The 25,818-nt window shown below is 56.7% G+C and overlaps 2 protein-coding genes across 4 annotated transcripts; both read right to left on the bottom strand.

Annotated features, from left to right (window-relative positions):
- Positions 1-734: 734 nt before the first annotated feature.
- On the bottom strand, positions 735-10,181 carry FDXR (ferredoxin reductase). Of its 3 annotated transcripts, none has more exons than XM_015589561.2 (12): positions 10,022-10,181; positions 9,153-9,250; positions 4,779-4,874; positions 4,450-4,572; positions 4,142-4,255; positions 3,751-3,867; positions 2,983-3,090; positions 2,658-2,742; positions 2,327-2,526; positions 2,080-2,251; positions 1,284-1,454; positions 735-1,183 (listed from the first exon to the last, which is right to left on the bottom strand). In XM_015589561.2, exons 1-12 carry the CDS (start codon positions 10,098-10,100, stop codon positions 1,053-1,055), a joined length of 1,494 nt encoding a protein of 497 aa, XP_015445047.1. In that variant the 5' UTR covers positions 10,101-10,181; the 3' UTR covers positions 735-1,052. The 3 variants fall into 3 exon arrangements, with proteins under 3 accessions (XP_015445047.1, XP_006912308.1, XP_015445048.1); XM_006912246.3 differs by having other exon boundaries at positions 3,751-3,852; XM_015589562.2 differs by lacking the exon at positions 4,142-4,255 and having other exon boundaries at positions 3,751-3,852.
- A 4,562-nt stretch (positions 10,182-14,743) lies between these two features.
- FADS6 (fatty acid desaturase 6) lies at positions 14,744-23,955 on the bottom strand. Its single transcript, XM_006912244.1, has 6 exons — positions 23,793-23,955; positions 22,990-23,156; positions 17,507-17,687; positions 16,691-16,878; positions 15,473-15,652; positions 14,744-14,893 (listed from the first exon to the last, which is right to left on the bottom strand). The coding sequence occupies exons 1-6, from the start codon at positions 23,953-23,955 to the stop codon at positions 14,744-14,746; spliced, it is 1,029 nt and encodes a 342-aa protein (XP_006912306.1).
- Positions 23,956-25,818: the final 1,863 nt, after the last annotated feature.

Below are 25,818 nucleotides of genomic sequence, written 5' to 3'. Positions count from 1 at the left end.
CTCCGCCCCGCCCTGGCCTGCCCGCCCCGCCGCTGGCACCCGCGCTCCTCCAGCCCCTCCTTGCCGCCCGCGTGCCGACGCCTGGGTCCTTTCTCTCCTCTCCAGGACAGGACAGTGCTCCTAGATCCGACACTTGGGGCTAAAGTGGCCTCAGAAAACAACACCGGCCCAGAGCCCTGGGTTCAAGCCTACAGCTCACTAGCCGTGTGACCTTGGGCCAGTTCATTTCGAGAATCCCTCAGTCTATAAAGTGAGGTCAGCATCTTGGGGACCGGCATTTAGATGGTGAACACGCTTCGTAAACTGCAAAGCGCTACGGAGATTTTAGTACTGACAAAAGTCTTGTTGATCTGGCTGGAAACCGATGAAGCGTGTAAGGTACTGGAAGCAGACAGAATGGGGGACTCGCACCAGAGCTACTGCCCGGTCCCCTCACTCCCACTTCTCTTCTTGTTTTGGTTGTACCTGGAGCTAACCAGGGAGGGGACCAGGCAGTGGGGCCGACAGGCAGGCCAGGGTCCCAGGGTGCCTGCAGTGCCGGCAGAAGGCAGGCAGGCCGCAGCAGCAGGGCCAAGCAGAGAAGGGATGATGGGTGCCAGGTCTGGCTACCAATCCCCCTCCAAGAGGCCCCTGAGCAGGGAGCTGGCTCTGCAGCGCCACCTGGGGGCTGGAGGGGAGCTGCCGCTGGAAGGTGACCCCAGGCCCCAGAAGTCGCAGGTACATCAACCATTGGCTCTTCGTTTGCAGCTGGTTTATTTTCAGCATATTCCTGACCTGGTGACCCTCAGCAGGAGAGAGGTGGGGAGGAGGAAGGTCAGCCTGCACCTGTGCCCATCCCTGAGGTTATCTCCTTATTGAGAGTTAAACCCACACTGACAAAGGCGATCTTCTGGCAGGAGAAAGTATTCAGAGACCCCTGGAAAAGAGGCAGCCGAGGCCCCGTGGCATGGCAGGCAGGGGATGCAGCCGTGGCGCAGAGGCCCGCTCAGACTGGCCCCAGCCCCTCCTCCCTGAACGGCCCTCCTCTTCTCCCGCCGGGCTGGGATATGAGCTCAACGTCCCAGCAGCCGCAGCATCTCCTGAGGATCCAGCAGCTTCTCCCTGGGCTTCCCAGCGCCCTGGCCCCTGGATACCTCCTCAGCATCCAGCTTCTCCCAGTCCGAGAAAGAGACGGGCCGGACCCCTGAGGCGGAGGGAAGATGGGTCACTGCCTCCACCTCTTCCATCCCAGCCCAGAGCACACCTGCCATCCCACCTCCCAGGAATACACCCAGGGCTCAGACCTCGGCTTCTGAGCAGGGCCTCAACAGCCGAGTAGCCAGGCCTGGGACCAGACGGCAGCAGCCCGGCCTTCAGGTCCTGCAGCAGTGTCTGGCTGGTGTGGAAGCTGTCGGTCATGGTGGTAGCGATGACACCTGTGGGCCCCCGCTTCACCCAGCCACTGCAATAGAGGCCTGGGAGGGAGTAACGAAACGGTAAGGAAAGAGGACGTGGCTGGACACTAGCCTGACGAGCCTGAGCCCCCAGGATACACGTGTGCACGCACATCCGTACACCCCAGTCCTCCCAGCAGCCTGTCAGCTGGGCCCACTGCGTCCGGGGCCCACCACCCTGGATTCTTCTCAACCTGCTTTTACCATACCGTCCCCCCTGATACCTCAGCTTCCCTGTAGACTTAGAAGCTCCCTGAGGGTAGGAGCTGGGTCTTGCCCACCTCCAGTTCCTGCAGGCCCTGAGGAAATGTTTACTGAAGGAATAGACAGGTGTGTGAATATTTAGTCAGACCGGAAGTTCCCTGAGGCTGCTGTTCGATCTCCAAACCCAGCACTGAGCAGAGGGCCAGAACGGGGCTCAGTAAACTGAATGACTTAATAACCAGACATATGTGGGCACCTCAGCTAGACTGGGAACTTACTCTAGGGCCAGGAGGAAGGTGGGGCTGGGTCCCAGGACCCAGACCCCCAGGACCTGGCTCAGAGCCGTTTCTCAGTGCATGTCACAGGATGAATGTGAATGGCCCCAGGAGACACCAGCCTCCCTGTCCCCCTGTGGTTTGACGCCTTTCTCACATCCTCTCACCTGGTACATCCACAACCCAGCCCTCCACATTGGGAATGATCCCAAGCTTGGGGTCAAAGGGCACACTGGGGTCAATGGGGCGGCTCTTATACCCAACGCTGCTCAGCACCAGCCCACAAGGGAGGTCCTCTGTGTCTCCAGTGGGCACTGCCCGGGTGGCCTCACCGACACCCTGTTGGGGAGAGTGTGGACAACTAGGGTGGGGAGACTTGAGAACAGGGGTGTCTTTGGGTAACAGAAGACTCACCTCCAGTCTGGTGATTGCCAGGCGGATGCCTGCCACCTGCTGCCCATCTGGCGAGGGCAACACCTGCTGGGGGCTTCGGAAAAAGCGGAGACCCCAGGCCCGGGAGGCCAACACCTGGCGGGCAGCCTCCTGTGCCCCCGGCTTCTCCGTGGCTGTTCGAAGCAGCAGCTCCATCAGCCGCTTCCTTGGGCGAGGCGCCTCTGTCAGCAACGCAGAACCTCTCAGGGCTGAACCTGGATTACATCTCGTCCCTGAATGCCCTCCCCCAAGCCCTCTTGACCTAGACTGTCCCCTCCCTAGTGAGCTGGGGGGCCAGGCCAGGGCCCCTCACCCTTGATTCTGTCCTGGAGGCCTGAGAAATCCGCAGGATCCAAAATGGGCCGGGTTCCTGGTAACTGAATCATCTCCCGAAGCTCCTTGGGGTGAGGTGGGGTGAAGTGGGGGAGGTCAGGCCCAGAGTACCATTCACTCCAGAGCCCACCCAAAAGCCCGGGCCAGGTGGGAGACACCACCACTGCCACAGAAGGCACGGGGCCCCGCCCGGCTCCCCTCTTCCACCCCAGGCAGCATCGCTCCCAGGGGCTCTGCCCTGCCCCGCCTCCTAAGGGCAGACCATCTACTTGGGACCCTAGCCCCTCTCCCTCTGGCCCTAGCACCTTAATGGTGAAGGCCACTTGCAGAGGTCCTCGTCGGCCCACTATCCACACCGTCTTCACCCGACTCTGCCTCAGTACCCCCAGGGCAGCCTCCGTGATGTCCGTTTTCTGGCACAAAAGGAAGACCTTAAAGTCATCCAACACTGAGCCTCTCTGGTCACGTCCCCATCCTAACTAAGCCTGAGAAGGTTGCCAGCCTGAAAGTGCGCCACTGCCCCCCCTGGTGCCCATATGGAGCACTGCCACCAATTCTGCAAATGGCTCCAACTAGTAGCGAACCAGGCCCACGCTCTTGCTCACTCAACAGGTGTGTTTACCAGTGAGGGCACCATGCGAGGGGCAGGGAGAAGGGGGACTGTTAATGGTGCCGGCCCTCACAGAGCTTCTGATCTGGAGGAGAGAGAGATATTTATCAAATACTCATCGATAAGTGTAAAATTACAGTGGTGACAACATGTGTTGAAGCAGAAGTAGACAGGTCTATCAGAGGAAGGTATAAAGCTTCCCGAGGAAGGGACAAGTGAGCTGAGAACTGTGGCACGCTGAATGGTATTTTTTTTAAAGGCCCACGTAGTTGGAGTGCTGAAGGGGAACAGGGATGAGACGAAGCTCTGGGACCGCCTTGCAGAGGCCTCTCTCCGCCTGAGGCCAGGGGAGACGGGCCCTCGGCTCAGCTTGGAGGGACGAGGCCTGCCCCCTGCAGCTGGGGCGCCCTCTCCTCAGTGTGAGCTCACCTGCGCTCCTCCGGCCCCTGACCTGCCCACTTACCTCCAGGTGCTCAGGTGGGGTCAGCAGGATCCGGGCCACGTCCAGAGCCACGTTCCCCTGCCCCAGAATCACGGCTGTGTCACAGCTCAGGTCTGGTGCCAGCTGGAGGAGAGATGTCTGCATCGGGTTCCAGTCAGGCTCCTGGTCCACAGTCCTCAGGCTCCCCCATGAGAGACGTTCCCCTCTGCTCCCCAGCCCCACCTCTTCCCAGAGGCCTTCCACGGTTGACCTCCCGCCTCGGTCAGCCTAATGTCTCGCATATGTCCTCACTGGGGGCCTCCCGGTCCTGCACAGTGGCTCTTTCTTCCCATAGCTCTGGTGTCCAAGGGCTCCCCTCGCCCTGGCTGAGGGGTAGGGGGGAAGAGGCACTGGGAGTGCTCCCCAAACTCACCTCCCGGTTCTCAGGAAGCCCATTGTACCAGCCCACGAAGGCCCGGGCCGAGAACACCCCAGGCAGCTCCTCACCGGGAATCTCCAGAGCCTGATGGCTCTCTGCCCCGTAACTCTAAGGAGAGACCCAGAGCCCTCGGCACCAGCTAAGGGGCTGGGCAGCCCCCACCAGCTCCCAGCGGCCTCCTTGCCGCTCCTCCTCCGCAGCTTCCACTCTGGCCCGTGCCCAGCGGTTTGGGCCTCGCCCCTATGCTTCCATCCCTCAGCCGCCGTGTTTCCTCCCCCACCAGGCCACCCGTCTGCACTCACCAGCACCACGGCGTGGTAGGCCTCCCGCAGCTCTGGCACGGTCACGTCCCTGCCCACGACCACGCTGCCGTAGAAGGCACAGCGGTCAGAGCGGGCCGTCTGGGTAAAGGTGTTGATGACATTCTGCGGGCCCCGGAGTGGGAGGGGTTAGAGGAGGGGGCAGCTCCAGGGACCATGCCTTTGCCACCCTCACTCCAAAATGTCCCCGGGATGGAACCTGGGTGGCATCTGGAGGGCCTGGGGTCATCCCATGCGGCCAGGTGGCCTCCCTTCCCTTCTCACTTAGACCACAGTCTCCGAACCTCCCCTCCATGCCCAGAGAGACCTACCTTCACCTCGGGGTGGTCGGGTGCCACGCCAAAGCGCACCAGGCCGAAGGGCACGAGCTGCTTCTCATAGATGTCCACGTGGGCCCGGGCGTGGTGCTGGGGGAGAGGGCAGCAGGCAGCGGGCTGAGGGAGGGACTGGGCCCCTACGTGTCCTCCCCTTCCGGGACAGAGCAGGAGAGCCCAGCTCAGGGGACTGAGGACACAAGGAGGCCTCGACCCTCTGCAGGGAAGAAGAGACCCTGACTCCTCGTGTGCCTAGGGAGCCAGACGAGAGGAATGGGGTGGCCGAGGTCAGACCTCGCGGACCGCCAGCCCATCGAGAACTCGGCCAACAGGAAGAGGGCATCGGGGGCGCTTCTTCATCTCCTTGGGTCAGGTGTGCCACATGGCCCTGCCCTAGAACCCCTCGACACTTCTAGAAATGCCCAGCCAGCCTGACGGCCTGAAAACCACCATTTGAAATGCATGCCTGCATTAGCTCTTGTCTCTAAGATCACCCTGTTGGAAAGAGGACCAAGCTGGACTGGGAGGTGGGGGCACAGCTCGGGCATGTGGGGGGCAGAGGGAAGTGGCCCTCCTCTCAATCTTAGAGAAAGAACCTCACTCACACACTGGTTCCATGCTGCCTGCCCTCCTGGGCACCTAGTGGGGCTGTGGCACAGAGTGAGGGCGGAAAGGAGAGGCCCGAGGCCCGAGGAGGCAGGTGGGCCCAGATCTTGGGGACCTTGGAAGCTCAGGCACTTGCTGAGGACTTGCTGATGACATTCCCTTCCTAGTGGGGAAGGCACAGGGCTGGGCTCAGGCACCGACCAGCCACATGGCTGGCAAGTCCCAGGATCTGGCTCTTCCTCTGTAAACTGGGACAGATAACACACCCTCTCTGGGTTGTCAGGAAGCGTCCTGGGGTTCAGCACAGTGAGAGACTCTGGGCTGCAATCAGGTTCAGAGTTAAGCACTCGGGGCTCCTGCAGAGGACACTGCCCTGCTTCCCACCCCCGTCTTGGCTCTGGCCGTAACAGTCCCACTTCGATGAGGCTCATGACTCAGGCCCAATGAGCTCCTGCCCTTCAGTCGCCCTCACCCCGACAAAGGCTCCTGCTCACCTCCTCACCTTTGTCCAAACCCCCATTGCCCTCCACTCCGTTGCCTGCACCCAAGTCCAGGCCACCCACCACCCAACCGTGCCCGCCAGAGGTGGCGCCCAACCCACCTCCTTCAAACCCCACTGTGTGGTACCCGGGAAGAGCTCCAGCTTTGGAGTCATCAGCCACGGCGACCCCAGGGCTCTCCGGCTCTGTGCCACAGGACTTCCTGGTACCACAGACCATCCCTCGCGGCGTGATGCTCCACCCACAGCAAATGAGCCAGGCCTGAAGCGCTTAGCCCAGGGCTTGACCCGCGATGAAAGCTGTCAGCTATTACCATTGTTGCTGCTCTGCCTCGCTCATCAACCTTCCCTGGATGCCCTGCCGCGGGACATAGTTCAAGCTGACCAAAGTTCAAGCGGACAATACCTTAGACAATGCGACTTTGTCTTCTATTCTTTCCTGCTGGGGATCCTTCCCTCTAGGTCACACTGCTCGCTCCAAGGCCACCTCCACAAAGCTAAGTCCACCGGACATGTTTACTAGTCAACTTGCATGGGCCAAACTCGTCCTCTGGGCAACCCGCTCCTCTCCAACCCGTGGAAGTTTCATCAGCTCCCTCCTGTGACCTCGAATTTCTGAGGACTTGCTGATGACATTCCCCTCTCTCTCCCGCCCAGATCTCCCTCTGAAGTCCAAAGCTGGACTACTCACCCCAGACACCTCGAACCTATCCCGATTACAGCCAGCGCCCTCACCCCCAAGCTCTCCTGTTTCTGTGCTCCGTTCCACGCCATCCGCCCACAGACCGAGCCAGAACCTGGGGCTCCTCCCTTACTCTCCTTGGCCTGGTCCAGTCGGCACCCCACTGCCACTCCAGCAGCTCCCCACTGCTCTCCTAGCCACCAGCCCTGTCTCCCCACTCTACTGTCTGCCCTGCAGGCAGAGAGGGCTCCAAATCAAAAATGGGGTGCTGCCAGTCCCTTGCCTAAAACTCTTCAGTAAAGCCAGCCACCTGTAGCAGCAGGCACCAGATTCCCCTGTGATATTCATTTAAAAGGGCTGGTTCCTGAGCCCCAGCCACAGTTTGATTAGGTCTAAGCGAGGCCCAGAAACGTGTATTTTAATAAGTCCCCCAGTGATGGAGGGGAGGGGGATGGGTAGCACCAAGATAAATGGCCTGAACCCAAGCCTGGTCAGTGGCTTCCAAGGTCCCCAAGATCTGGGCCCACCTGCCTCCTCGGGCCTCTCCTTTCTGCTCTCACTGCACACACCTACCTTCCTGAACTCACCTATCCACAAGGCTCATTTTCTCCTTCCTCTGGGCCTTTGTCCACGCGGTTCCCTGTGCCTGGCACTCTCCTGCCTCCTCCTCCCCCTCACCTTCCATCCTTCAGACAGCAATGTGGCCGTCTCCTCCTCCAGGCTGCCCCTCTCTGGACCATCCCCCTCCCTGCTTTCTGTGCTTACACCATTGGAGCCCTAGAGTGTCATGTGAACCCCCTTCCCCCCACCCCATGACCCCCACATTAGACCATCAGGTCCTTGAACACGGGGACCATGGCTGTCCTGCTCACACCCATGTCGGAGCCCTAGAGTGTCATGTGAACCCCCTTCCCCCCACTCCATGACCCCCACATTAGACCATCAGGTCCTTGAGCATGGGGACCATGGCTGTCCTGCTCACACCCATGTGCCCAGTGCCAAGCCTACGCCTGGGACGACAGTAGTAGATTATAGAATGAGCTACCATGGTGCTTAGGAGCAGGCTCTGCTGTCAGACTAGGCCTGTGCTCAGATCCCAGCACCTCCCCTGTCCATGTGGGCCCTTGGGCAACCTCGCTTAGCCGCAGAGTCTTCACCTGTGAAGCAAGACTCATGACACCTGTCTTGAAGGTTGTCTTGAGGATGTGATGAGATGCTATACGGACAATGCCTGACTCAGCTTAGTGCCACTGCCCCAGATGCACCAAGTATGTATCTTGGAGCTCCCAGTGGGCAAGGACCAGCTCGTAACTGGCCTCTGTGTCCATCCCCCATCATCTCCCACAGAGAAAGTATGTGTGTTTGCCAGCTGAGTGCACTGAGAATCCCATCTGGAAGGCCCACTCTCCTCCCTCCCCAAAATTCAGGCTCAGCTAACATAGTGTCCCTTACACAAAACCCTCCAAGACCTCCCCAGTCCCTGTGAGATCCCTGGTCTCTGTCCCAGAGCCCAGGGCTGCCCTACTACGCACAGCAGCTTTGCTTGGGGGTGACTCCCACATGTAGGAGGCCCTCTCCAGGGCCTCTGGCCTCCTTCAATATAGAGCAAAGGCAACTTCTCTAGGAAACACTTTGACTGACCCCACTTAACTCAGCTCATGCTGGTTACACCATTGTAATTAGCTCCTTCACCTACTTGCTTGAAAGGTGGGCTTAGGTCACTTTTCATCAGGGTGACAACGCATCTCCGTCTCCCCAAGACACGCCTAGTTTCTTTTTTTCCCATTCCCCTGATACTCCCAGTTTGAACACTGAAAGCCCTGTGTCCTGGGCAAATTGGGGAGGTCGGTCACCCTACCTTTTAAGTATCTGCATATGTGTTTGTATAATTAATACACTCATCATTTCTCCTGTCTCTTCACTGACACGCCAAGTTCCTCCAAAGAGAGGCCACTGTCCCATATCTTAGTCAGCCTAGGTCTCCCTTCCCTCCTCCCTCCCACCAAGGTCCAAGGTCTGGCAAAGTCTCAAGGGTAATTAGTAACCTTGGAGCCCTGCTAACCAAGGCCAATACCGTAAGCCTTGAGATGCCGGCCTTTGGGGGAGGAAATAGGAGGTGGCAAGCAGGCTGAAAGAGCAGCCTTGGCATGGGGAGTCACTGGTGAGAGCACAGCAAGGAGGGTAAAGCTACAGGAAACCCTGAGAAGACGGGGTAGCGCCTGGAGATACAGGATGCTGGAGTGAAGGCGGATGCTAAAGAAAGAAGGGAACATGAGGAGCAGGGCAGAGTCTTCCTGCAGGTCTGAGTAAGCTCCCTGAAGGGCTTGGCCAAGGAGGCGCAGGTGACAGTCTGCCGTCGACCACTGCCCATGAGGAGGACACACTTCACTCATAGCTGAGGACCTAGAGTGGGGAGCCCCAGACGTAGGTGAGAAAGCGTGCAGAAAGTATCTTGTCTAGAAGGGTTGGGAACCCCTTCCCCAATGGGGATCCAGGAGTGCTTTTAAAACCCAAACAGTGCGCCTTGCCCTTAGGACTGGAACAGACCAATCGTAGGTGAGGGAACCAGGAGAGTGTGGCTTACCTTTAGCAGGTGTTGGGCAGTGTAGAAGCCAGCTGGGCCACTGCCCACCACACAGATCTGGGGGGTCTGCTCCTGCGTGGAGAACTGCTGGTGGGAGCCTAGGATGGGGGAGGGGGAGGGGGAGAGCAGTCAGAACAACACTTCCAAACCAACTTCAGTGTGGAACAGAAGACGGAGGTTCCCAAGCTTCACCCTCCTCTTTTTTTGTCAAAGCTTTGGCACTTGCAGGGTTCCTTACTTCATCTGAACCCCAAAGGCTGTGTCTTCATCCAGAACCTTACATATCACCCACGAACTTACTATGTCTCTAAAGATGGCCTAGTCAACAACCCCCACCACTCACCCACGAAGCTGCCCTGCACGGTACTTCATTTTTCTTATGGGGTTCCGTACCCAGCCAGCTAGAATACCACATCCTTCCAACGGACCCCACGTCATCCCATTCTCACCCCTGCGGATCTCCCCACAATGCTCCCCTTTTACCTCTCTAACCCCTCTCTTCGCAGAACCCTATGCGTTGTCCCAGTCCACCCGCCTCATTCCTACAGACACCTGTTTCGCCTCAGAATTCTCTCTCGCCCCTGAGACCTCCAGAGCACTCTCACTCGCCCGTTTTCTCATCTGTGAACATATATTGTCTCCCCTTCTCATCTTTGTTGACCGCTGTCTCACCCTAGGGGTATCTCACCCCACAGGCCCCGCCATCTACCCCGTGCACCACCCCCATCTCGTCTGCCTGAGTGGACCCCCTCCAGTCTCGCCCCTCTTTCCCCTCTCCAGCTCTGCCGCAGCGTGGCTCCGACCCCACCACTTAGCGCACGCAGGCCTCCCCGCACCGCCGTCCAGTCCCAGGGGCGCCCTGCTCCTACTCGGGGTACTCCTGGCGGGAGGCGGTCGGGTCCGAGGCCACACCGACCAGTGCCACCAGCGCCAGCAGCGCGGAGCCATGGCTGGAAGGAGGAACCAAGCCTGCAGATCTGATCCTGGTGACTGCGCGCCCCGCGCTAAGCGCCGGCTCCGCCTCCGGCTCTGGCCCCGCCTTCGGCTCCGGCCCCGCCCCTCCCTGATTTCTGCCTACCACGCTCTAGGAAAGCCCGGCGAGGCGGCTCCACCCCCATCTCCTAAAGAATCCCGCCCCCAAAAGAGAAGCCCGCCCTTGGATCCACCCTCTTCTGCTGAAGGCCCGCCCCCCAGGATTTCCGGTCCCTCCGTGACTTATTAGTTCTGGAGTTAAAGGAGAGCGAATCCCCATCGCTGTTTCAATTCCGCCTGTAGAAAGGAACCAATTAGAGGGGAGTTTACTTAAGCCTCTGTCTCTCTCGGTGGCTCTGGTCTCTGACTGATGACGCCACCGCCTTTCCCTTTTGATAGCCACTCTCCTGCCTGGGCTTGTTTCATGCTAGCCAATCACCAGTCCGGTTCGAGCAAGTCAATGGGGTAACAACCAGAATTTAGATGTTTGGAAAAAAGGGGCTCCTGCCTGGAACTTGGCAACCCATTTCACCGATCCGGGTGACCCCAACAAGATGCCGGCCAGGTTGGGCCAGGGAGAATTTTAAACCTTACAGGTAGCAATGTAAGAAATGTCCAAACCTGTAGAGAATTTTTATAAAAATTTATTTGAGCCAAAACTGACGACAGTTACCGGGGAGTAAGACCTAAAATGCTCCTGAGAATAAGTTTGTAGGGTTTTTTTTGTTTTGTTTTTTTATGCATTTGAACTTAAGGAAGATTTACATGAAGGTGGGAGAGGTGGGAGAAAGCAAGGCAGGGACTGGATTACAGATTATGTGGTCTCCTGGGGCTGATTACAGCTTTGAAGGTATCACATCTGCCATTTCGAAGGTGTGTTAACCTAGATGCACAAGGAGAACGGACGGAGAAATTTGCTTTAAAATATCTCACTAAAATTATAGGACTGGGCTGTGACCACCCATTATGACCTGCCCATTTAGGAGTTTATGATCAGATCACTCTGTGAGGTTACTTTCCACAGAATCCCTTTCCATCCGCAGAGCTCTTGGCCCTCCTCACCCCTCCCCCTTACATAGATGAAGAAACAGGGGAGGAGCAACTTGCCCCATGTACTGACCCATCCTCTCCCAAGCTGGGTTAAGGCCCCTTCTTGTCCCCTAACACCCTACCCCATTATTACTTATTACACTGCCTTACCGTTTTTTAATTATCTTTTTTATTGAAGTATAACAAACAGGAAAGTGCCCAAATCAGAAGTATACTGTTTGATGAATTATCACAGATGTAACCACATTACCACCCAGATCACTCAGATCAACAAGCAGAACGTGGCCAGCACCCCAGGAGCTCCTTGTGCTCCTTCCAGTCCCTCCCTCCTCCCCTTTCCCCCCTCCCATTCTGATTTCTAACAAGTCATTGTGTTTGTGCCTGTCCCATTAGACCAGGAGTAAGCAAACTATGGCTCGCAGGCCACATCCTACCCAACACCTGTTTCTGTACTACTCACAAGCTAATGGATTTTACATTCTTAAATGGCTTTTTTTAAATGTAAAGAATATTTTGTGACATGTGAAAATTACACAGATTCAAACAAAATTTATTGAAACAGTTATGCTCATTCTTTACATATCTATGGTTGTTTCATACTTTGATGGCACAAAATGCTTTGAGTATTTGTGACAGAGACCATATGGTCCACAAAGCTCAAAATACTTACTATCTGGGCCTTTACAGAAAAAGTTTGTCAACTCTGGCACTAGACTGTAAGCTCCCAGGGGTTGGGGCTCAATCTCGTTCACTCTTAATACCCCCAAAGCTTCACGCAGTGCCTGGTGCATAATGGATGTTCATAAAGAGTTTATTTTAATGATCAAATCATTTATTATCCTTTCGCATAGGAAGAGATGAAGATTCAGGATCAGATACCTCAGAAAGCTGTATAGGACTCCCCTCCCAGAGGCACCATGTTTGGTGGTTAAGAGCAGAGATTCTGGAGTTGGACACACTGGGTTAGAATCCTTCCCCTACCATTTACTGGCTATATGACACTGAGAAATTCAATCTCTCCAAGGCTTATGTTCATAATATGTAACGTGAGAAAAAAATAGTACCAACTTCTTATAAAGACTAAAATTAGATGGCATAGGTAAAAATGTGCCATAAGTTCTGAATAGGTGTTAGCTGTCATTGTCATCATCAATATTATCACCTCTGATTCACCTTTGTAAATTAGACCTTAGGTCACCACGGAGCCCTAGAAGGGCTTCATTCACTCCTGTCACCTCCCCTTCCTTACCTCTCAGGCCCCGTGCATTCCCAACCCATATCCTCAGAGTAAGAGAAAATCAAGCCTCAAAGTGATAGAGTGACTTGTTCCCAGGTGCCTGTGGTACAGCCAAGTCTGGTACCAGGGCCTTCAGCTGTTGCCTATCCGCCGCTGAGGCCCAGATCAATAACATTGAATCATTGGTTATGTATTAGGATGGTCGTAATCATTAGCCGGGACTATGTGACGGAGCCTTTACTGACACTGCATTTCTCATGTGGAGAATTAGCCGTTCGATTAGTCACTCTCCCAGACTTTAAGGCCATTTCTGAGGTACTAATGCATTTCAAAAGAGCAGCAGTAAGTTAGAGCAAAGCAGTAGACTGGAGAGGCTGCCAAGCCCCCTCCTTCCAAGAGGCTGTGAGGAACCAAAACCCTGCTCTATCAGTCAGCCTCCCAGCAGGAAGCAGATGGCATGCTCAAAAGGTCCGATTGTAGAGAGTGTAATGAAGGAACTTTGTACAGAGGTGTGAGCAGCATTAAAGGAACAGTGAAGCTCCCCTGGGCTAGCAACAGCTGGAAGCCACTACCACCCTGACCCGAAGGAGCTGTTTTCAAAGGAGTGACAGCTGCGGCTGCAGAAGGCGGTGCCTGACAGGAGCTGTGGCTGCAGAAGAGGGTGCCTGACAGGAGCTGTGGCCTTCGGTAGAAGAGGCAGGGTCTGGGGGCCAGGGGCAGCTTCCCAGCAGAGCCACCTGAGGCTTCATTAGAGATAGGCTCTCCAGCAGGACCAGGCTTAGAGAGTGCCTTCGCCTGCCACCTGAACCTCCCGCCCATCCCCCGCTGACATCATCAGGGGCAGTGTGCCCTTCTCCCTGTCCAAGGCCCCCTGCCCATCCCCCTGGCTGACATCATCAGGGGCAGTGTGCCCTTCGCCCCGTCCAAGGACTTCACTGGAAAACCAGGCAATTACGCAGTCAGAACACGACTTGCGTGTGCTCGACCAGGGCTGATTTTGCCCCCCAGGGGACATTCGTCAATGACTTCAGACATTTCTGATGCTCACAACTTGGGCTCCTAGCACCTTGTGGGTAAGAAGCCAAGGATGCTGCTAAGCATCCTGCAATGCACAGGACAGGCCCCGACAGCAAAGAATGATCTGGCCAAAATGTCATAGTGCCAAGGTGAGAAACCCTGTTTTAAACCAACTGCTCTGGCCTCCTTTCTCTGTCCCTCCCTCAGCCTCCAGCTGGGCCCTTGCAACCCCTCATCCAGCCCCCAGCCAGGGCAGCTCCCAGCCCTCTCTCAGGTCTGCCCACTTTAGGCTGGCTCTCCATGATGCCCCCAGCACCTCAACCTCTTCCTCTGGCTGGCATCAGTAATTCCTTACGTTCCTGCCTCCCTCCCGGGCTGCAGACAATGCTTTCGCAAACCAGCCCAGCCCTTGACTTCTGGGGTTTGTATCTGCACCCCACACTCCTTCTCCTTCCTTTCCTCTCCAAGGCCTTCTGTCCTCCAGACCCTGTGCCCACCACCCCCTCCGGCCTCAATTACCCTCCCCGTAATTTTTCTTCTCTCTCAATTGATAATTCTTCCAGGTCCACTCCTTCGAACTATCATGGGACAAAGCAGACTTCTTCTAGAGCTAGCCAAAGTCATGCTCAAAGCTGTTTCTATTCTTTCTCCCCTTACTTCCGGAACCTAGTGTCTTCTCCTTACAAAACACATACACTTTGATCTCGCTGATGCTGTGGCTCTTGGCAGATGCCGAGCCTGTGTCTTGCAGGGGTTTCTCTGGCTGAGAAACCAGGAAGACCTGCCGTGAGTAACCTCCCCGTGGTCCCTGGGGAGAGGGCTCCTTAGTGGGCACAGCCTCTGAGGGCACGGAGAAGCGGTGGCCAACTAAGACTATGGCACTCCTGGCGCCAGGGAGGCCCTAGCCAAGGGCTGATCCTACTCTCTTGCTGCCCTCTTCTAGCCTGCCCCCTGCACAGGGCCTGTCCTCACCCCTGTCACCCTCCCATAGCCCGACCAAGGCTCAGGCAGAGCAGGGGAGGAATCCAGCTGTTTAGACCTGAGATGAAGTGGGCCAGATTGCTCAGAGTGCCCAGCCGTCTTTATTCCTTCCCTCCAGATATCTCTCGCAACCCAGAAAAGCAAGCAGGGCAAGCGACCCCCAGAACCCCCAGCACGAGCTCCCTGCCTCACTGCCCTCCCAGTGCCTCCACGCCCAGGCCACACCCACTGGGAAAGGGCCCGCCCCCTCCTGGCCCCTGGACAGGCCGCAGAGAAGCAGGAGAACCAGGGTTGGGCCTGGGAAGGGGAGCAGGGTTCCTGTGCTGGCCGCCCCTCATTGCAGCCCCACCAGCTCAGTGATGGGAGGGGTCTGCACCATGAACTCCTCATACCGACTGAGGAACAGCCAGAAGCGAGCCAGGTAGGTGTCCTCGTTGTAAGGCAGGTGCTTTTCATGGAGGAACTGGGACACCACGGGCTTCACCTGCCAGAAGATGGGCAAGAAGAGGGGCCGCTGAGCCAGGGCTGCAGGCAGGCCCATCCCCCTAGGGGCCCTTCCTCTTCCCAACCCCAGCTGCTGTCTGCCCCGTTCTGTGCTCTAGTCTGGAGGAGCTGAGGGGCTTGGAGAATCCCTGCCTCTCCCCCTCCCAGCAGGCAAGGAAGAGGGGGCTTTTCCTCAACATCCCCCCCCAGGGCCCCCGACTGCATGACAGTCCTGTTCGCTGTGGTGGGTAAAAACCATAGCTCCCTTTCACCAAGCACCCACTGTGTGCCCAGCATTCCAGACCCATTTCTTCATTTCATCCTCAAAGCCTGTCAACATACACACTGCTTACTCCCATTCTACAGATGGGGAAGCCAAGGCTTGGGTCAGTTAACTTGCCCAGAGTCACACTGCTAGTAAGAAACCCACACTGATGCTTGCGTACTAGGCTGCCCTTCCTGGGGACCTCTGTCCAGTCCAGTTGGGGGACTCAGGGCTCGGGCGAATCCTGAAGGTTATGCACCCTCTGTCCTCAGGGACTCCCTTCACCCCAGCCCCTCCAGGCCGACCCTCATCTACCTTTAGGCACATGTTGTCAGAGAGCCTGGGGAAGAGGTGGTGCTCCACGTGGCAGCTGATGAGGGAGTGACCGAAGGCCCAGTCCAGAACGGGCAGCCGGGGCAGGTTAAGCACGCCCAGGCTCATCATGTGAATCCGCTGGGGCTTCTTGTCTCGGGAGAACATGGGCAGCCCGATGTGCTGTGACAGACATGTGGGTCATGGCCTGGGCCATTCCTGTACCTCCCCACCCTGCCCCAGGTGTCCTCACCTAGCATTTGGGGACCAGCTTCTGCCCTCCCTCACTCTCACTCTGGCGGGACCTGGTAGAGGCGAGAGGCGGCTGGGTTCACCTGTCCATGCCCTGAGCTCAGTCTCATCCATCTCTGGGCCTCTCTCCCCATCTGTACCATGAGGGGCTTGGCCTGGGCACCCCTCAGGTCCTGTGGTACTCTAAAGCTTGTGGCTGCCCACTATCTACTCTCAGGTCCCTATATCTTTGCTTCATCCTGGAGAGACCCTTCCCTGCTTTGTTTTCACCAATCGAAATCCTGCTCGTCGTTCAAGATCAAGTTTGCGCATCCACGTGTATATTTTCACTCGACAGGTTTGTATACCAGCCTCCTCCACCAGGCACTGTCCTAGGTCTAGTGAGTGTGAAGTGAACAGGAGTGTCCATTCTAACAAGACAGGCAGATGGGACACAACTATGGAATTCAGTCGTTCATGGCAGTTGTGCTAAGCTCTGGGGTGGTGGTGAGCAGGATGCTCTAACCTGAGGTCTTCACTGGTCTGAAGAGCAGGGAGGTGTTTGTCCCTATGGAAATGGCCCGGGACCCTGTGCTGCGTCCTGGCCTTGCAAGAAGACCTCTGTCTCCAGCTCCTCCATCGGCCTGCCCGTGGCCTGTGCTGGGGCCTCTGTGATGGCCCTCCGTCCACTTCACTTAAGGTTATCCCCATAAGTGCACTCAGGGCAGAAGCTGGGGGCTAATCACTTGTGTCCCCACAGGGCTTAATCTACCCGACGCACATCACATCGAAGGTTCTTAACGCATCTTCTCTCCAGTTGTGAATGGCAGCCAGTGTTGAAGAGAAGTGAACTCTTTACCTTAGACCAAAGCTCTCTGTGATGACCCCCAGAGAGGAGAGGAGAGGGCTGGGTGGGAGGTGGGGGGAGGCTTCCTCAGCTGGAGAATGCTCCCCGTAGCCCCCCAGCGCCCAGGATGGGGGACACCTCACCTGGAAGATGTTGACGTGGAGGTAAGGGTGGGCCAGCAGGGACCTGGTGACGAGCATGCAGGCCAGGGCCGAGCAGGGGCTCCTGAAGCCAGACACATTCAAGAGCAGCCAGTAGTGAGAATAAAGGCCCAGGGAAACCAAGGCCAGACCCCGCAGAGCCGTCCCGAGCTCCGCCTTACTCAGCCGCTCTGCCAAAAGGGTGAGAAACGCAGTGACGGGGGTGGGCAAGGCTCGGATCCAATGCACGCTGGCTCCCCGGTGGCTCAGTGGTGCCCACCAGGGTATCTCGGTGTGTTCATCCCCACACAGCCCTGAAAAGTGGGTTCGCCCATTTGACGGATGAGGAAATGGAGCAGTAAGCAACTTGACCAAGGTCACTCTGACCTTGTAAGTGGTGGCCTGAGGCTTGAACCCAGGTCTGGCTGCCCCGCAGCCCGTCCTTCCGCCACATGTATTGCTCCCGTGATATTAAAAATTATAACATGCACTATAGTGTGAGGCCTTTCCAAAGCATTTGCACATCTGCAACCTCACTGTGCTCTCACACCTCCCCGGAGGAGCCGGTGAGAACCTGAGGCTCAGAGAAGCTAAGTTACCTGCCTGAAGTCACCAAGCGGTAAGTGGTGAAGCCAGACTTGGCCCTGGGTCCAAGGCTCTTTCCACTCTGCCTAACTGTCTCAGAAAACTTCTGTCCCATCTTGACTCAGGGCCCCTCACCTCCTCCATGAGCGGCCCCCATGAACCAAGGAGGGAAGGAAGGAAAGAGAAGCCCAGGCCTTCACGGGGCGCTCCGGACCCAGGCCCTGGCATACTCACCGACAGCCACCAGAGGGGTGATGATGGGGATCAAGAGAGGAGCGAGGAACATGTAAACGTAGCGGTTGAGGAAAGGCAGCCTCCACGTGCTCGAGTCCCCCAGGCCCAGCACGTTGGTGTGTCCGTGGTGCATCTTGACGTGTCCGTACTTGGCATACTCCGCCGGGAAGGCCGTGCACACCTGCAGAAGGGAGCCAGAAAGGGCACCGGGGCCCATGTCAGGCACAGTCAAGCAAAGTAGGACCTTTGGGAGCCTACAGAACAGCCCTCCATCCCTGGATGCTGCATGTCCAGGGCCTTCCCGCCTTACACCCCCGGCTAATCAGCCTTGACCATCAACTAACTCTCACGTATCTGTGACTACAAAGGGCAGCCAGTCAAAACAACTGCTTTCACTTGGCATGGTGCTGCAAAGCGCTGCGGGGCGTGACGCCAGCCCCTAGACTGCCACTCTGCCACTGACCACCCAGGCAGCCTGCAAGCCTGAGAGGATTGGACACACCGCTTGTCAGGTCGCTGGCATCAGATTACAGTTATTTCCTGCATGTTTATCTCGGAAACATCTATACCTTTCACTAACACTACTTTACATCTTGAGCCCACAGCAGGGGGGTGGAGGATGGGCGTGGTCTGGAGGCAAAGGGAGACCTTTCCCTGAACTGTCTACGAGGGTGTCACCAGGGGTGAGGTCTGCCCTGGGGGAGGCCGACAGCTAATTTGTCCCTGGGGTGACTCCTCTCTGGCAGGTGAGGGAATCTCCTAAACCGGTCACCAGAAGCAGTTCTCTTATTCTAATAACTGTCAATCTAAGGGCAAAAGAGGCAAAAGAGACACTGAGGTGTTTCTTATGCAGATACATGCAAATGAACATGCAAATGTTCTCTTCCAATATCTCATTCAGGCCAGAAGATTTTGCTAATTTTATTGAAGATGCTGCCTGCCAGCTTCCAGGAAAACATGAAGAGTTTCCCAGTTCCAGTCACCGGGATCCTGGGAAAGACAGCGGAACACCCTCCAATGAGCCCCCAGCATCCCGCGCTCTGCATACGTGACTTGGTAGTCTCCCAAGCCCAGGAGGTCAGCGGCGTTATTATTCACAGTTGACAGAAGCAGAAACTGAGATAGAGAGAGGCCATGTGCCCATCCCAGGTCACTCAGCCAGGTGGGTAGCGGAGGGCCATCAGGCCCCTGAGATGAGTCACTTCCTGCCGCGGAGGAGGAGCCGAATCCCTATTGAAAGGACGCTGAAGAGCACAGTTAACGATGTCACAACTGAAGGTTTACAACAGACTCGGGAAGATATGGCAAAGCAACGCTGACCCGCCCCTTCCAAGGCGAAGGCAGAGGGCAGGAAGGTAAATGCTCATTCAGCAATGGCGTCGCCAACGAAAACAGGACCAGGTGCTTCACTCTCAGACGATGTAACCCCCTGAGGAGCGGGTTTTGCTGTTTTCGTAAACTTTCGGAGGGACAGAACCCACCTGGGAGAGGCTGCAGAGGGTGGGCAGGTGACGAGTCAATTAAAGTAATTGACTGTTGGTCTCCAAGACCCGTCTGCTCAAGAGGGTATCCTTACTGCATCCCCTTGATTGGTTCAAGTTAGTGGCACAAGCCCATTGGCAGCAGGCAGAAGGGGGCTGCAGCCAGCTTCTATTGGGATGTCCTGAGGTCGCCTGCCTCTGCCCAAGGCCCGCAAGTATGTGTTTTGAACCTCACGGTTCTGTCCCGTGGAACTGGGAAAAGTTGGCTGTTTTTAACCGCTCCTTCCACACACTTCTGCGCCAAGGGCCGAATCCCATCCGCATGGCTTCCGTCATCAAGAAATGCCAGCTGAATGCATCAGTCTGCTTAGTGGCAAAGTCAATTTCCCTTCTGGCACACGCTCAGCCTCTCCTTGCAGACCAGCAGCGGACCGCGCTTTGAGTAGCAACACCAGAAACGACCTGGACCCGAACCAGACTGAGCATGGAAAGAGCCCGAGCCTCAGGGCCTGGTGGGGTCCTCGGTCAGGTTCTCAGCCACGTGCACAGACCCGAGGATGCGGGGGAGACAGGCTTCCTGTGCAGTACGTAACATGTGATCTGTGACTCAGCGCACACTCCCAGAGTCCGTGTTTGATTTGCCTTTTGATATGAATAAGAACAGATTTAAGGCTATTTCTATAACACTGGAATTCTCACTCCCATCTAGATGTTTTTTCGGAGGAGAAGAGAGGCGGATTTGGGTGAGGAGGGGAGACGTCACGCCGCTCACAGCGTGTCCACGTGCGTGTCCACCCGTAGACCGAAGCGCGGTGGGAAGTGGTCCCGAGCTGCGGCGGGAGTTAGAGAATGGACTGTCCCGCTGCAAAGGATTATTTTAAGGTCTCGCCCGAGAGGATTCCACCTCCAGACTCAGAAAAAGTTCTGGAAGCCTCCAGGTCGGTGCCGCTACTTGATATCATCGCCCTCTGTACTCCTCAGGAAGACGTAGGAGCTCCAACCTCTGAGCAGTGCTCGGGCTCTGCAAGTGGCCAGACATCAGGGGCAGACGTCGGTATAATTCCCCTTACCGTCGTCTCTCAGCGAAATGCCGGGGCCCCCAATCTCTCATGTGTTCATCCATTCCTTCATTCAGTTGTTTGTTCACTGAAGCATCCTTTGGGGCTCTGCCAGTGGCCAAAGGTCGTTGTCTAATTTAGTTTTTGACTAGGTACTATGTTCATGTAATTCAGAGTTCAAAAGTGCACGGCGAGGGACTTCCGCCTGCCCCAGCCCCCAGCTGCCCTGGGAGGCGAGGGAGGCTCTCGGTCTCTTATGCATCCGCTAATATTTTCTTTTTATCTTTTTAAAACAAACAATCCTTTGCAGGATTAGAAACCATCGTTAATAAAGTTGTGGCGCGGCCAAAGTTGGGTGTGAAATAGGCCACTCTACTGGATTGAAAGGGAGGGGCGAGGCGAGACAGGTGACAGGCCCGAGGTTGCTGGTCTGGGCCAGCTGAGAGATGGCGAGGTCTCGGGGAAGGCAAGGAGTGGGAGGAGGAGGGATCAAGGGCAAGGCCAGACTTCCAGAGTGGGCCTGGGACATGTGGGGCCACTCCAGACGTGGGCACAGGGGTGGAGGGCGGGAGCACAGACAGGATGAGAAAGAGGGGCTGTGTGGCATCCCAGGGGCAGCGGCCCTCGGGCGGGACAGACCCTGGGCTGGACCCTGGGCTGGACCCTGGGCTGGAGTCTGCCCGGCTCCCATTCCTCCCTCCGGGTCCTCTCACTGACTCCCGGGCGCTGGGCAGCCCCTTCGCACTGGCTTCAGCACACTAGGGGCCTCTGGGGCTCCAGGGGCCACGGCCATGGGTTTGTAAGACAGAGATTAGGAAGCCCAGATGAATTCAAGTTTCACATAAACGACCCATCGCTTTTGGTAGACGTATACCCCAAACAGTGCCTGCATGAATCATTCATCCGAAGTTCAAACGTCACTGGGCGTCCTGTGTTTTATTTGTTACAACTGGCAGCCCTCCGCAGGGAGAATGCGAACTCCTGAGTATGAGTCCTCAGGTGCCAGGCTGGCCCTGCGACAGGCTCCGTGTGGATAAGGTGGTATGTCAGCACCTTTGGATGAGAGAGGGACAGCGGTGAGGGCTGAAGCCAGACGTGTCCCCGAGCGCCTCGTCCTGACGGAAGCAGGCTGCTGCGGTCAGTGCTGAGCCCATCACGCGGCTCTGAGCACATTCTCTCCACTTCCAGGCCTTGTCCCCAGGAACCTCTCAGCTCCTCTGCCTGGCACATGGGCCTCCTTGCCCCCCTTTCTCCAGGGTCTCCATTAGATTCTAGCGATCCCAGATTTCTGCGGGTCCCTCACACACTGTGCTGTTTCCCATGTCTGTGCCTCTGTCTACACGTCTGCTCCGTCCGAAACCACCTTCCTGCTGTGAGCCTGGCCAGGCCTGCCCTGTGCTGTCTCCTCTGGACCCTCTCCCCGGGGGTTCTCCACCTTGACACTCTTGACATTTGGGGACAGGTCATTCTGTCGCATGCACTGTAAAATTTTAGGAGCATCCTCTATCCACTGAACGCCAGTAATACACACACGCATCATGATAGCCAAAAATGTCTGCGGACATCCGGTGTCTCTGCCATGCTCTCCCCTCTGTGCTCACAGCATTCACACCACCTAGTTGACGGCACCGTCAGGTCCTGCCTGCCCTGCTCCCAGCCGCTCCACGTACCAGCTGAGTGGCCTTGGACAAGCGACTTAACCTCCCAAACTAGGGTCTCCTCATCTACAAAGTGAGTGTAACAGGTAATAATAGCTTCAAACACCTAAGGAGGCATGACTATTAAATGAGAGAATTCATGGAAGGTACACAATAAGTACCCAATAAGTATCAGCTGATAAAATCAAGATTTTTCTTATTTTTATGTCATTTGTGTTTGTCTGTTTCCCCACCTGACGCTGAGCCCCTGGGGAACTGGAAACTGGTTTCATTCACTGTTGGTCCCTAGCGGGAGTCTTAGCGGGGAGCAGAAGCTCGGTGATGTTGAGTACACCGCTCGGCAGTTGCCCACTCAGCCTCGACTGACACTCCCTCAGCCCCCAAAGTCCACATCCAACAGACTTCTCTCCCAATTTCTGCTCCCAGCTGGGCAGCCCCGGCCCCCTTGAAAACAACCCCACCATTTCCTCTCCAAGACCTTCCCTCAAGGGCACACTCATCAGACTCAGTGCAGCCATCCATAGACGACCGCCTGGCCTTGATCCAGGGCCCTCTGCCTCTGACGGGCAGAGGGTCCCCTCCACCAGGACCCAGGCTTTACAGACCCACAGGAGTGGGAACTGCCAGGAGGCCCCCTTCCCAGAGACCTCAGGCTTATCCTTGAGGAAGCCACACCAAACCTGGGAGCAGTGGGGGTGTGGGAGGGCTGCTTAAAAGTACATTTTGTGACCTATAAAATGACATAGAACTACACGCACGCATGCACACGCGCATGCACACTCCATCTTGTCCACCTCTCCCCCCGAGAGCCAGCTTGGGAAGAGCACAGGCACCCAAAAAGAGGAGGTGACAACGAGTGTGGCAAAGATCCAAGAAGGTCCTGGGCAGCAAGAGCTTGTCCTTTGTGCAACGCAGGGCCCTGGCCCAGGCGGTGGTCCAGGGCCGCCTCATCGCACGCACGTGGACACACACACACACACACAGAGTTTTGTCTGCTTTGCATAACCGCATCAACTTTTCAGTTAAAAACAAATAACACTAACATACAAACAACAACAAAAACTGCTGACCCTTTCCCTGCAGCTGACCATGTGTTCCCTCCGGAGAAAATGAGCGAAGCTAACAGCTGGCGATCATCGAGGAGTCAGGCCCAGGCCCTGAACCAGGACCCTCGCCGTGTCGTTTGATCCTCACGCTGGATTAAGTGAGTACCACGCTGGCATGGACAATGAGGTTGCCCACATGGTACCAGCAGCCGCCCATCCCCCGCCCCCTCCCAGGCTCACCTCCACAAAGAAAAGTGCCCAGATCCTGCTCCAGCGTTTGGATTCGGTGAGGGCACCGTGAGTGGCCAGGTGGCTGCCCTTGACGGTGAGCGTGTAGTGGCACACACCCAGGACGGTGATGCCCAGGACAAAGACCAGGACGTTCTCAGAGCACAGGCACAGGAACCCTGCAGGGAGGGGGTGGTTAGGATCTTTCTCCAGCTCTTGGAGATCTAGGCCCAGACACTCCCTCCTCCGCACTCGGGAGCCCAGGCCACAGTGGGCCCAGCCCTGGGGCGGCACAGGCAGCAGTGAGGCAGGTCCCATTATGTCCTGAGGGTGCGGGTTGGTTCTCTCTACAGGATGTGGGACAAAGCAGAGCCCTATTGACTCCCCAAGGACATTGCAGGAGTCTTGATGCTGGCCCCAAGCAGAGCAGTGATGAGGTCAGGGCACGGCGGGGGTCCAAACCAGGAGAGGTCCAGGGGGAACACTGCCCTCCCCCCTCATCTCTGGTGTCCTTGCGGAGAAACCTCCCCCTCCCCCAGGTCTCCTCACCCCTCCCCGCCTTTCCGGTGACTTCTGTCAACTTTCTCCTCCGCTGTCCTTCGTGCCATCAGCCTTCTCCCTCCTCCAGCACCCAAGTCCTCTGGGGACATAAGACAGGACACCCCAACCAGACTTTCGGGTTTGGGCTGTGACTCTCCTGGGGTTCTGGTCACCCCCTACTCCACTGCCCTCCAGCCCGCGACATCCCCTTTTCCGCATCACCGCCTCCAGCCCAGCCCCTGGTCAACCTGTCCGCGAGTCTCCGTGTCCCTCACCAGATGGCAAGGCCAGGAGGCTGAGCGCAAGGATGGCGCAATCCACACCGTGGCGCTCCCACCACGAGCTCGCCCTCACCACGTCCTGGACCCGCGCCTCCAGCTCCCCCAGCAGCGCCTCGGCCCCGCCGCTCCCCTGGGGTGCGCCTCGCGCCGGCTCCATCGGGCCCCGGACGACTCCGAGGACACCAGCGTATCTGCAGCGGCGGACAAGGCTCTGAGCACCAGCGGGGGCGGGCCGGGGCGGAGTCAGGCGCCTGGCTGGGGCCACCCGCCCCCAGTGTCACGGTGCGTGCAGGTCACCGGGTGCTTCTGGACTAGAACCGCCGCAAGAAGAACCGGTGGATGCGCGAAGGTGGGGAGGAGGCTCTGGGTACAGGGGACGCGGGAGGGGGGGGCGAGGCGGGGGTGGGGGGGACGGGACACGCAGAGACCGTAGTGGAAATCCCCAGGGTCCCTGACCGCCTGACCTTAAGTAACTCTCTCGCATTCTCCTTGTCCCCTCGCCCTGCTCGGGTGTGCACAGCGTTTTTATTCCACAGCCTGAGCGTTGTTCTCAGTGGCAGTTAGCGGGCGGCCCCCACACGACACAGGCGTGCGTTCCTTGTCTGTCTCCGCCCACAGCCTGGCGGCCGGGAGATGGCAGGGACTTACCTCGCGCTGCTGCTCAAGCTGTGCCTTCGGTACCTGCCACAATGCCTGGCACACAAAGATTTTTAAATTCATGAGGCAGAACGTTCAAGGGGCATGGGGAAGCGGGGTCCCCTCTGCGTCCGGTTTTAGCAGCGATGACCCATGGGGAGTTTGCTCTCCAGCGCAGTAATTTTGGGGGTGAGAAGAGACAAGGACAGACCTTACCATTCCGAATGAGATCCCTCTGCAATTCCACTCGCAGGTGCCCAGGTCTGAACCCAGGACCAAGGCCAAGGCCACGGCAAACTACTTGCCAAGACTTGGGTCCTCCCTAGCCCCTTCCCATAAGCCCAGGACCCCACCTGGTGCTGCTGGAGGCTGGCCTGGGTCCTGGGAACACAAGTCAGGGCCTCTGAGGATCTTTTCTCCCCCTTTGTCTCTGTTTTACTTCCCCCCTAGTCTTACACTGAAGTCCCTTTAAAAACGAGGTCTGGTGTGGTGAGGGCCACAGCACTTTCAGCAAGAGACCTTTGATAAGGAGGAGTGAGACTAGGAGGGGGAGGAGGAGAGAGATGGAGGAAGAGAAGCCTGGGACGGAGGGAGGGTCAGGGAAGCTAAGGACTTTGATTCCTCCTGTCTTCCCTTGTGTTTTATTTCATGAATTCTTATGAGTTTATTCCTCCAATTCGTTATTAAAAGGCAAGGTTTCTTTACCGGTTGCTATTCTAAGGGGCTTACAGTCTAATAGACCAATTCTCCACCCCACCCCACCCCGCCCCCGACACACACATCTGGCTCTTTGCAGTTACCATTGACTTTCACATACTTATTAGGTTTTGTGTATTTCCCACAACTGGCGAGGTTGGCATCATCCCTATTTAACCCATGGAGGTCCAGAGAGATGAAGTGATCTGCCCAGCGCCCACCCCCAGTTACTAAATGGCAGAACCAGAACTCAAATCCAGGAAGTTTCTTCCAATTACCTTTTGTTTCTATAGTAGATTCTTAAAACAGGAAGAGGGAGGGGCCCTTTTCCCTCCCTAACCCACTTTTGAGCCCCTCTCTCTCAGACACACTAGAATCTTCAGGGAGGGGCTACGTACAATTTTAAAAGGCATATTTGATATTAATATTCAATATTAGAATATACCATATAAGGGTAGAATCCCACTGCTTTTATTATATAAACTAGGGGACTTCCTGGTACCAAGAAGCTCCTCTCCAGGACTTGGCTGGCCCCAGACATCTAAGTGAAGCTGTAAGGAGGCGAGTGCTGAGCTTGGAGGAACCAGGAATCCCCAGGGGGTAAGGCTGGCTGGCAGCCTCCCTGGAGAGAGGCAGATTAGATTTAGTACAAATTGAAACCAGGAGGAGAAGGAAGGGAACAAGGTAT

This window comes from Pteropus alecto, unplaced genomic scaffold, assembly GCF_000325575.1.
Source record: "Pteropus alecto unplaced genomic scaffold, ASM32557v1 scaffold134, whole genome shotgun sequence".
NCBI classification, from domain to species: Eukaryota; Metazoa; Chordata; class Mammalia; order Chiroptera; family Pteropodidae; genus Pteropus; species Pteropus alecto.
Note: the sequence above shows the minus strand (reverse complement) of the source record. Positions and strands in the feature narration are given on the sequence as shown.

Bases quoted from the DNA above. Each gene is read 5' to 3' on its own strand.
- FDXR (XM_015589561.2), bottom strand. From the start codon at position 10,100: ATGGCTCCGCGCTGCTGGCGCTGGTGGCACTGGTCGGTGTGGCCTCGG. The intron at 2,743-2,982 runs GTGCTAGGGCCA...CCTCACCCCAAG, and splicing joins AAGTGGCCTTCACCATTAAG to GAGCTTCGGGAGATGATTCA. The intron at 2,252-2,326 runs GTGAGTCTTCTG...TCTCCCCAACAG, and splicing joins TGGCAATCACCAGACTGGAG to GGTGTCGGTGAGGCCACCCG.
- FADS6 (XM_006912244.1), bottom strand. From the start codon at position 23,955: ATGGAGCCGGCGCGAGGCGCACCCCAGGGGAGCGGCGGGGCCGAGGCG. The intron at 23,157-23,792 runs GTGAGGGACACG...CCCTCCCTGCAG, and splicing joins CCTCCTGGCCTTGCCATCTG to GGTTCCTGTGCCTGTGCTCT. The intron at 15,653-16,690 runs GTGAGGTGTCCC...TGTCTGTCACAG, and splicing joins TCCACGTCAACATCTTCCAG to CACATCGGGCTGCCCATGTT.